At 43.3% G+C, this 12,025-nt stretch overlaps 1 protein-coding gene across 2 annotated transcripts in view; it reads right to left on the bottom strand.

Moving 5' to 3' along the window:
* LOC144821267 (plasma kallikrein-like) overlaps window positions 1–8,447 on the bottom strand; it is a 524,784-nt gene extending 516,337 nt beyond the window's left edge. For both annotated transcript variants that reach the window (XM_078678094.1, XM_078678095.1), the window contains exons 1-2: window positions 8,353–8,447; window positions 7,759–7,817 (exon numbers count right to left, since the gene is read on the bottom strand). In XM_078678094.1, coding sequence (XP_078534220.1) covers window positions 7,759–7,816 — 58 coding nt within the window. In that variant the 5' untranslated portion in view covers window position 7,817; window positions 8,353–8,447. The remainder of the gene's footprint in view (window positions 1–7,758; window positions 7,818–8,352) is intronic.
* Between the last annotated feature and the right edge of the window lie 3,578 nt (window positions 8,448–12,025).

Here is a 12,025-nt window from a genome sequence, read left to right as displayed (position 1 = left end):
TGGTGGGTTTCAGGTGAGGGTGGTGACTAGCTGGTCTTTGGGGACTTTGCTCCAGCTGCGGTGGGGGGCCCGTTGTGCGCGGTGGGCTTCTCGAAGGTGAAGTGGACGCAACAGTGGCCGGTCCAGTGGAGTTCGGTAGTGTGGCTGATGGTGACGTGGTTGCTGGCTGAGAAGATAGGGTCAAGTGTGTGTCCAGCGTAGTCGGTGGGAGACGTGACTAGCTGTTTGAGTCCGAGTTTGGCAAGGTTGTCGAGCAGGGGGTGGAGTTGCTGTCGTTGGTGTTCTCGAGGTGGAAGTTCAGGTCTCCAAGGAGGATGCAGTCCATGGACGCAAGGGCATGCGTGCTGACGAAATTTGCGATGGAGTCGCTGAACAGTGCCCGGGGACTGGGTGGTCTGTAGATGAGGAATCCTCTGAGGGTGGTGTTGGGGTTGGTGTGGATCTGGAAGTCCAGGTGTTCGACGGTGGCCGGAGAAGGGTCCATAGGTCTGCTTCAGGGTAGCCTTGAAGCAGGTGTAGGATCGGCCGGCGTTGAGTGCGTGGAGGGTGTTGGCATTGTAGCGGCGTCGGGTGTCGTGGTGTTCGCGTGGGTCAGGGGGTCTGGTGCTGGGCACGGTCCAGGCGCGGAAGGGTGCAGAGGGGCATGCCGTAGGTGCACCTTTGGCGTGGCAGCGGCACGGCTGCACAGCAGCCACCATCATAAGGGGAGTAGGGAGGGATGAGTAGCTGGGAGGGGGAGCGGGACAAATGGGCGAGCAGGGAGGCGGAGCCGCAGGGGATGCAGCAGCGGGAAAACGGGCGATGTGCAGGGCACAGAAGGCAAAGGTAGAGGGGCACAGAGAAGGAAAGGGGCACAATGGGCAGAGACAGTACAGACCACAACAATTAGGAAAAAATGGAACTGCAATTAAGCAAGAACAGAACCGAGGCAGAGGGGCATCGAACTTATGGCAGCGGCTGTGGCAGTGAGCGCAGGGACACAGGCACATGGGTGGTGCTGTACGGCGTGGGGGAGCGACCAGGGTGAAGGGTCGCTATCAAGGTCAGGTACCCACATCCTCACCCCAAAAAGGAGTTCATAAGGTGTATGACCACCCAGGGATTTTCTTGGCATGTTGTTAAGTGTTCTCTGTACCCCATATAGGTGATTGACCCAACTGCCACCCAAACCTAATACCCTTGCTGTTAAGGATTGCTTTAAGTCCCAGTTCTTCTTCTCAATTACCAAATTTCCCTCGGGATGGTAGGGGGAGGAGTACCGCAAGGCCTCATCGAACCTTCAGATGGCTTCTTTGTAAGCCCAAGAGCTAAACGCCAGACCCTGGTCGGAATGTAGTGTGCTAATTGCGTATGTCCCGATAAAGACTCGCAAATCCTAGATAAAGTTTCGAGCATCAGCCGAGCGCTGTGGTCAAACCCACGGGTATCTGGAGCATGAATCCACTGTCACTAACATGTACTTGTAAGCCCCATCTGATTATAGGAGGCCGCACTGGTCCAGACAAACTCAAGCCACAGGCTTGTCTGAGATCACTAGAGGTGTCTGTGCTGGACGTGCTATGGTGGAGCCCTTCATCTGCTGGCAGATGTCACATTTAAGGACAAAGTCCTTGGTCTGTTTAGTAAGACCTGGCCACTAATAGCGCTGCTTTAGTAGTGAAACTGTAGCAGTAATCCGTCCGTGAGCTGAACCCAGACCCTCGTGTGCAGCTACTATCAACCCCAATTTACACTCAGTGTTTGGTATTACTCTATCCCCCGGTCCTGGAATCTGAGCATATGGAATGTTTTGTGCATCTAACTTGTAGGAGTACTTGAGTGGAAAGCCTTTCGGCAGGGCTGGGTTGTTACACGTGGCATTGAGAGCTATCATAGTTGTTCCGTCTATCCTCGTACTGGAGCGAGTTATTGCAGCAATGGCAGCAGTATGAACTGGTGCCTTGGCGGCTTCATCCACCATCAAATTCCCTTGAACATGAAAGCCAACACCTTGATGACTCAATGTATGAGTAACATGAGCCCGTGGCAGGCCTTCTTTCAGCTTTGCCACTTGTTCCCAAAGCATCTTGTGCTTTACTGTTCAACCTTTGGAATCCCAAAATCTATTCTTGCCCCAATATGTAAATATTCGTTATGGGACTAGACACAGTAAAATGAATCACACACAATTAGTGTGAGGAATTCACAATTCACATTTTGAAGGGCCATTATTAATGCTTTGAGTTCCACCAGCTGAGCCGTACAGTCCCCTAGGGACTGGGTGTGTGTTTTTCCAGGATGTTATTTTCTGTCATGCATGCACCCTTTTACAATTCCGCATGCCACCCAATATTGCTGTTTCATTCCTGCAGCTGGCTGGGCAGAACCATCGGAATAAATGAGGCATTCATATCGATCTAGAGGCATAATTTAGTTCAGGAGAGGATATTCTTGTTCGTACTGCAGAAATGCTTGTATTTGTGTAATGTAGAATCGAATCTATAATCTACATCTATTGTAGTGATGGAGTTAGCCCATTGAATCCATCGTGGATGTAATGCTTTAGCATTTGGGATGCTTGCTTTTGTAACAGCCTCTAGGTTCGGTATCGGGGTCAATATGTGTTTCCCCAGTGTTAGTGCTCTCTCTCTCACTACAGCAGTCTTTATCCCTGTGAGTATCTTCTCAGTTGGTGCAAAACACATTTCAGCGCTTGTGTACAGATGTGATTTGTATGCAATAGGGACTGTATCGCCTTTATAGAAAGTGATATATGTGTACCCAGTTGGTCCAGTGACAACGTGGATCACTAGCTTAGTTGTCTTAGCACTTGTATGTAAATGTTTAGAAGCTATCATGTCAGCTTGTACGGAATGCAGAATATCTGTATCTTCCTGTGTCCAATGATGTACTGAAAAATCAGGGCCAATTAAGTTCTAGAAAAGTTTGACCCTTTCTGCATAATCCAAAATATATGTCCTGCCAAAATTAAAAAATCCTGAAATGGATTGTAGTCCCTTCAGAGTGGTTGGAGGTTGGAGCAGTGAACATTTTTCTAAAAAATGTGCCACCACGCTTTTTCCTTCACTTAACAACTTGTACCCTAGAAATAGGACACTGAGGTGGATCATTTTTCATTGTTTGAAATTGAATTTGTAACCTAGGTGAGCAAACCCAAGTATTATATTGTTCACTTCAGACAAGTGTTCCATTAATTCATCGTCCATCAGATAGTTATCATCTACATAGGACAATGCCTCCTCATCAAAATTTTGAAATAACTCTGTTACCCTGGCTGATGCATTTAAATGTCTATAATCTAAGACTAAACTATATGAATTAATTGCTTTCATTATGGCAAACATGGATTATTCATAGGTGAGGTGCAATTCTCTATCACAGCCTGGAACTCAAGTTGATCTAGGATCTCCCTAACTTGTTTCTTTGCTTCATGCTTTATTGGGTATTGTCTATGTGGCTGAGGAATTGATTTTAATGGGATTTCGTGATGAGGTGTCTCATCCTCCCACCCAACATGATTGCGGTTAAGTGCAGGAGCTAGTGCTAATGCCCACTCCTGCATGTATGAATTTTTAACTGTTTCTAGAACGAGGTCAGAGAAAGCAGGTAAAATTACTTTTTCCCCCATTGGGCAATCCACTACGAAATCAGGCGGCCAATCTATTTCGGCCCAAAGAATGTTGTAACCATAGGTCAGGTTCTCCCAAACGAGACATTTTACTTGCCTGGGTATGTCCCCCTCCATTTGGAGCATTATTGCATATAAACGATGTGGGACACTTACACTTGTATCAGGTATTTTCACCATGATTTGCTATTTCAGCGCTGCTACCCCCAGATAACCCATCAGGTTCTGGAGAGCTATTGTGACTTCTGCTGCGCTGAGTCCTTAGTAGCCTGGGTATTTCAATTTTTTTTATTCCACAACATAATTTTATTGTTGACAGCCAAGACAAAGTTGATGCCTCAAAGGGCACCTGCAATATGTATACATGGTGACATATAATGATATTAACATTTTGAATGGTACTATGATGTGTTCATACAGGTAATACGTTGCGAAATAACACTTTAGAAAAACAAATACCAAAACCACACTATATCTGCATGGGAGATAGAAAAGTCTTGTATATAGGGAGAGCTCAAACCACCCATAACCATAGCTGGTATTTATGCTGTGTAAGTTTCAGTCCACTACACTCTTATCAGTTCTTCTTCAATAGTAGAAGGGGGAGGAGGAGGTTCCAGATATAGCCCTCTATAGTCTGCCCATCTTTTCCAAAGTTTAAAATGCTTATGAGGGCATTGCTTCAAAGACCGGGATTTCTAGACCCATACTAAAGTCGAAGCCCTTCTTTCACACCCCACCCAGCAGCTGTGATTCATCCTTCCAGGCCATGGCAATGTCTCTTTTTGCCAACGAGAGGCAAAGGAACAATCACTTATGCTTGTACCTTTTGCCACCCAAACCCTCCGTAATATGTAGCATGGCTAGTCACGGAGAAAATGGAACATCCCACCCCAGAATCTCAGATAGACACGTAATCACTCTCCTCCAAAACCTTGACAGTGTTGGGCAGGTCCACACGGTGTGCAGAAAGGTACACTCCATAGACCTACACCGCAAGCAATGCAGGGATGCAATCAAGCCAACGTGCCCCAGTCTGTGTCTAGTATAGTAGGTTCTATGCCGATATTTAAACTGGAAGCTGCTATTACTGTGCTGTGCGGGGATTCCAGAGCCTCCATCCAATCGTCTTCCTCTAGGGGCCCAGGTCGTGTTGCCATGCAGCTCTCGTTTTATGTAGTGTATTAGCTGTATTGTTAATAAGTGTACAATAGATTTTAGTTATTATTTGGTCTCCCAGTTCACCCATAAAGACATTCGCCTCAACAGGATTAAATCCAGGTATATCTGTTTGTTGTGAATAGGTATGGGGTGAAGGCATGTCTAAACTGAAGATATCGATAGGATTGTGAGCAGGGCATAGCTTACTCTGTTTGAACTTCCAGGAAAAACTTTAAATTGCAACCACGCATAACCGCTCCCACTGTATCTATCCCGATAGCTTCCCAGCCCTGAAAGCCAGGCAATCGCGCCAGTTGTGGCAACTGCCCAGTTCCCTCACGAGCTTCCACCACCAGCCTATTGCGCAAAGTACAGATTTCCAGATCTTGAAGACCGTATTGGTCACGGGCGGCAGTCCCCTGAACCGTACCGCAGAGTAGAGGACTGTGTGCAGGGATTTGTCCCCCAGCAGCCAATGCTCCACAGCATATGCAGGGTCTCTCCAGTTGCCATACCACCAATCATTGAGGATGAGAAAGTGCGCAGCTATATAGTGCACCTGGACATCTGGGGTGGCTATTACACCCGAATACATGGATTGAGTCTGAAGTCCTCACTCTTGATGCACCGCCCCCCCAAAGAACCCAGGCCAAAATGGCATTTAGCTGACGGAACCACGTTGGCTGTATTGGGTATGGATGATTTTGGAGTTGGTATAGAAGAGGGGGCAAGGAGATCATTTTAAAAATGGCGGATCTGCTAAATAGAAATAATAGCATGTGAGACCACACTCGGGTCTGGTCGCTCACCTGCATCCACGGGGGGGCTAAATTCCTTCCCCCATGCCATAGTCTGGGATGCCGAGAGGAACACTCCTAAATATTTAAAACCATCTGGGACCACCATCACCTCCCGCGACCATTCGATCCCCACCCGCAGAGACCACAAAAATGATTTTCCCCCTATTCATATATAGGCTGGAGGTCTCACTAAAAATCTGAATGATTCAGAGGAGGCGCCGATCAGGATTTGTGAGAAATAATAGTACTTCATCTGCATTTAATTCTATGCGGTCGGAGACTCCTGGTGCCCACTCAAAGCCACTCACCTGGGCGTCTATTCTCATCCAAGCCGTGAGCTGCTCCATGGTCAATGCAAAGTGATATGGGGAGAGTGGACATCCCTGGTGCGTTCCACACCTGATGGGGAAGCATCAGGAAGCCGAATCAGCACCTGGACCGATGCTGTTATGTCCGTATATAGCAGGATAAGATTCAACAGGCGGGGACCAATATTTCAGTGGCCGAGTAAGGCGAAAAGGTAAGTCCAACTAAGAGAATCAAAAGCCTTAACTATGTCTGCAAGGAGGAGCGCAGCCGCGCCCCCAAGCTGCAGCTATAGCCAGGGCATTTCTAATTTAAATCCACACTACCTTCTTCTTTTAAAATTGTGGTCTAGAAGTCTTTTGTTTGTCTTCCTGATTAATGATGTAGTCCGAAGTGCGATGTATCTCCCTTTTCGGCTTGACTCGCTCTTCCATTCTGTGCTCTGACCCTCCGTCTCTCTCCGAACGATTTTCGGAAGTCTCCTGAAAGTAACGAGATGAACGTGTATCGGTATCCCGATACCTGTCAAGCTTCCTAATATTGTCAAGGTTCTTCAAGTTGTATTTTCTCTCAGTGTGCTCCTGTAGAGGAGACCCACCCTGTGACTGTGTTTTGTTTTGTTATTTTTGTTTATTATCCCATTTCTTCTTTGAAGAATCGGGTGCTTGCTTAGAGTAGACCTTTTCACAAATTGCTCTTAACTATTGGTTTCCCAGGTCTGGCTCCCAGATTATCTCTACCAAGCGAAGCCTATGTATTATCGATAATCTTAGGCAATACTCCCTCCTGCTGTGCAGGAGTAAATTACCTCAGGTTTTACTGTGTAGCCACGGCTACTGCCTCCCCTTTTGTGTTACTTAACAAAATGGCCGATACCTGGGCAAAATTGCCCATCAATTTCATCCCCAGATGTAGGGCAAGCTCCGCCCAGTACTCATTCTGAATCTGTTCCAGTACATCTATTATGCCAAATCGAATGATGCTGAAATAATTCTCAAAGAAGGGGGTGCTGCGGTCAATGTTACATAACTCAAGACATAGAGAAGCTGACAAATCCAAGCATTATTCAAAGTACAAGTATATCAGATGAACCACACCCATTTAATAGGAGCAGGGCAGGGTAGCAGTGTGAATTTTAGAGCATGCTTTCCCATGACTGAAGTATGGTTTGGTATTGTATTGCCTTTTACAGGCAGCACATTTTAAATTGAAATGGCGTATATTGAAATAGTCAATAAATTAGCATAACACGTAGTTTTACTGCTAAACCTAAGTGACACATAAACGATAATGTGGATAATATGCAGAACCTGGATTCCTGTGAATATTTATTATTTGCACACCACACAAGTACAATATTTTGGTTTGCTTTAATCCTATTAACATCTATTTATCCATAATACTTCAGAAAAAAGTGCATCATTCCTACTTTTCTTGCTGATATGCTTTTAGATTTGTGTAGTTCTCATACAAGTATTTAAATTTAGTTGTGTTAGAAAAACATTAGTTATCCTAGACCCTTTCCTTCACACTCACTGTTCTACTACAAGATTGCCACTTTATTTTCTTTACAAAATTCCCTTGCCTTTTACAGTGCGCGAAAAAAAAGTAAACACAAATATCCAGGTTAAAAAAGCAACAATTTGTCAGAAGACATTACCTCACAGTTAGCCCGCTATCTCTAAAAACAAAAGCAAAATATTGCTTATTCTCCTTCTTACAACCTACAAGATTGCTCAAGGTTCTCCAGGACCTCCCACACTCTTAAAGCACTCCTGGCTAAATCTACAAAACCTCAGTTCAAAAAATGGAAGGCAATATATTTACTATTCATCTTTTTCACTTCACTACCCGGACACTCACCGCTGTACACCGAATAAAATAGGAGCATGAAGCAGCAGATTCCAAGATTCCAAGCCATTCTGAAAGACACAAAACACGACAAAATCATTCATACTTCATAGATAATTTGTTGAAAAAGAAACGTTGCCTGCATTTCGGGTGCTCTGAAAGCTGACCATACACATTGTGCCCAGAATTGGGCAAACAACATACTAATGTAAAATGCAATTATCATGACAACGAATAGAGTTTACATATGAACTCCTGTCCCATAACAAAAGAGTGTGCATGTAGTCAAAAGTCTCATATGGTGCAGTGAAAAACATACCTCAAATGAAAAAAAAAGAAGAATGAGATTATCATGGAAAACTGCAGGTAACACAAACGAGTGGCCCCAAAATTCCGACGGGGCAATCCAAAGTAACTCCGAGGCGATGAAAAACAGGAAAAGTAAAGGCCACACGTAATGGGGGGCAAAGGTTTCAACTTTTTACACAGGAAATAATATCATAAATTAATCAGTTCAAATCAATTTTCTTGGAAAAATGAATAGCTCTGTTTTATTGTTAACGTCAAAAGCATTGAAAGAAATCAGAATGGTCAGAAGGCCAGTACCTGGATGTAATACAGAAGTTTCTGCGTCAGTGTTCTGTCCGCGATGCCTTTTTACTTTTAAATTGTGAAAACAGCAACGTTTTTAATCAATTGTGAAATAATGTTCAGAAGTCAATGTTTACTTGAGTTAAAAACCAGTTTAATGGTTTACTTGGTCGGTGCCTCTGCAATGTCAATAATGGTTTTGCGTTTACTTTAATGCAATAACTACCAAATAATTCACCAACTATTGAAACACGTTTTTAGCAGCAAAAGAATTGAATGGCAAATAAAAAAATCTTTTTGGACAGCAATTAAATCAGGCATGTTACATCCGAAATGAAATTAACGTTTTCGGTTGGATAAAACACATTTTATACAGAAGGCACACGGACTGAATACGCAAATAATGTACTACATGGTAAAAAGCCATGTGCGGTTGTAAAGCCCCCCTGCCCCGATATTATAAATGCTGAGTTCTATAAGAGCTTTTCAGATCCTGTTGTTCCTCATAAGTTAATGACAATATGTATTTTACAGGTGACATTCGCCACTGTGTAGTATTGGTCCATACACACTTTCCACTGAGAAGGCATTTTTGGTTTGCCTACAACATTTGACCCCATGGACTCATGGTCATGCACCCCATTTGGCCATCGCTTGATAAAGTCAGCTAAGGTCAGCAGTCAATTTTCATGCAGATCCACACAGGAAAAAAAAACTTATTGGGGATGTAAAGAGATGTTTTTATTTTTTAGCTCCCATAGAAAATGTTGCTCACACTTACAGCCAACTGCTTGAAGGAAGTAAAACTAAGCTTGGCATGAACATCAACCTGTACTCAGAAAGCATGCTTTCTTTGTTTTGGTGTATATTTGCTCCGTAGTTTGAGAGATAATAAACATTTGTAAAAGGTTCCAGGTGGCCTTAAAAGGGAAACCACTTTTGTATTTCAATACCGTTTTAAGTCACAATTCAGTGGTTTCCAATAACTGATAAAAGGGGAAGAGTAGTAATCATGGACATCTCGCAATTCAAGGTGGAATTATGTCATTCAGACTGCTTTGTGGTTATTGATAAGACAATTTACAGAAACTCAGTTGTATGCTACTGTGACTTGTTAGTGGAATTGAGGAAAAGAGGGATCATTGAATTTGAAGAATATTGCTTTTTAAGGAATAATACACCCAGGGTACCTTGTTTTCATCTTAATACGTACAATTCATAAAGACCCCATCTACCCGCCGGTTGGCCCATAGTACCCTGCAATGGGCACTTCCTAGAGAATACAATCATATATTTAATTAGAATTAATTTTTTTAATGTATGAAAAAATGGTTTGATTAATTTTTATATAAAAAAGATAATTATGCTAAAATAGATGTTTTATTTATTTATATTTGTTTTAAACATTAAATTCCATGTATATATATTTTTAAAGAGTCAAAATGTATTTTAACATTATTTCCTACCGGTTTCTATTTTAAATCCCGGTGCACATTATATTCTATGGCTGGGTGTTGCACTACCTGTGTGGTGCATAAGTTACTCCAGGTCTGAGCTGGCATGCCTTTACTACTGTTTTGGGTTCTTTTTTGGCTATCGTAACTTTAGAAGTGCAGTTTGTGAATAGCAATAGACTTGCTCTATTGTGGGTGCTTGTCTGACCCGTCCTAAACCCCTCATTAACCATTCCTAAACCCCTTCTTTTTCCTCCCTGAGCCACTCCCTGATCTATCTGCAGTACTAATTAGAAAACTTACATTTGTGAGGATCTCCCACAAAAAGATAGGAGAGGTGGAAGTGGAGATTTACCCTCGTACATTTGTGAATTGCATTTGTCAAGATCCTGTGAACCTGCCATCAGGGGGCACTACGTGAGGACCACCTGTAAGCCTGCTGTCATCATGAATACTAGTCTCGAACCTCAGCTGAACTTCAATGTTTAAACACTCTTGGAAATTAGTTCCACTCCAGATTCTATTACAGAGGTTACTTATCAACCACAAATGCATTATGGTACCTGTATGCCAGACCGTGAGCGCTGGGGAGGAGACTTTGGCTAAATCTTATTATACTTGGAACCTAGCTTACCACTTCCAGCATTCCCATGTGCTCCACTGCACGAACTCCTGTCATATTGCAAAATAGTTTCTGATCCATTTTCCACTCCAGATTTTCGTTATGGCCACTGATTGCTTCTTGGAACCTCTCTGCACTTCTTCAGACAGAGAGCTGGAGAAGTGGCGTTGACTGCTCCCACCCATACTGGCTGCTCACACCTGTTCTAAATCCCAATCACTTTTTGTGACTGTGAACTAGGAGGAGAGATTTAAGCTTTGCTTCTGCTTTCATAGCTTGTCCAGAGCTGCGGTTGCTAGATGCTCCTGCTTTCTTCTCCAGTTGCATGCACTCCTGAATCCTTGAAACCTTGAGAGAAATTCCTGATTCCAGCTATTTACAGTGTCCTGCTTTTCTGTGGCTGCTTGAGCAGCATTGTGTTATGTGTTACCTTGTTTTTCAGTCTCACCTTCCTTTCATGCCTGACATCCTGATTTCTAAGTTTTCCCTGATGTACTTCTGACTATGTATTCTCAGAGCTGGTATCGGTTTCCTTTATTTGCTCGTCCTGAATCCCTGTTATGTCCTTGTTCTAAATTCCTGTGTTATCCTATGTACAAGCAGGGGATTACGTTTTCAGTGCCTGTTGGGTATATTCTTGAATCCATGTTCTGAGTCCTAGTTCCAGTTTCCCTTACCAATGAGGCATTTCTTATTCCAGTACCTATTGAGTACAGCCTCAAGTTCAGCACAGTTTTACTGAATTATTAGTATTCGTACAACATGGAAACCAGCGTTCTAGGTTCAAGGTCAGGCACTCATTTAGTAGGTCCCCTGAGTAGTTTCCTTACATGTGCCCAAAGCCCCTAGTCACCATCCCAACTGAGACGTTTGTGGTGTTATGTAGGTTGTTCAAGCTTGAACTTTTTAAAAGGATCACCCCACTATAGTTTATCTCCTCTGAACTCCATTCATTAAAATGGTTTATCCATTAGCAGTGGTTAAACCACTAAACTGTAGACATGTAATATCACTTATGTTACAGCTGCAAGGGCTTCCTCTTACTGGAGAAGATGTTACATCCATGGTAAAGGCCAGGAAGTGTATAAAACAGAAATATTCTATTCATGGGCAGCAAGATATACCAATACAGGAAATGTTCACGCATACAATGAAGCAGCCATACCAAAAAATTACAGAGCTTATGAATATTTAGAAATTCCACTAACATTTCAGGAAGACACAAATTGGTTCCAAGGCATCCTGCCACATCCATTAGCAATATTAGACTAGGTCCCCTTACCAATGACGAGGCAGCATGGCCAGTCCTAGCCGGCTATACACCATATCCACAAATAGGAGCTTTTACAGCAGCAGAACTCAGTGCACTTTAAATAGGTACAGTCAGACTATACAAATGGCTAAAACAGTTTGTTATGTAAGCCATTACAGCAACAGTGTTCAAGCTGCACAACCACACTTCGCAAAAGCAGCAATTAGTCCAGTTAATATTAATGCAATCATGGGTAAGGTTCCCACCAGATGGGAGGAGATACCATTCTGAAATCTACAAAAAAACAAATTATCTTGAAGCAGTGTTTCCCCATAAGGGACCCCGAGATAAACCCAGAAT

Source organism: Lissotriton helveticus, chromosome 2_2 (genome assembly GCF_964261635.1).
Source record: "Lissotriton helveticus chromosome 2_2, aLisHel1.1, whole genome shotgun sequence".
NCBI classification, from domain to species: domain Eukaryota; kingdom Metazoa; phylum Chordata; class Amphibia; order Caudata; family Salamandridae; genus Lissotriton; species Lissotriton helveticus.
The sequence above is the reverse complement of the archived record's forward strand: the minus strand, read 5'-3'. Positions and strand labels throughout refer to the sequence as shown.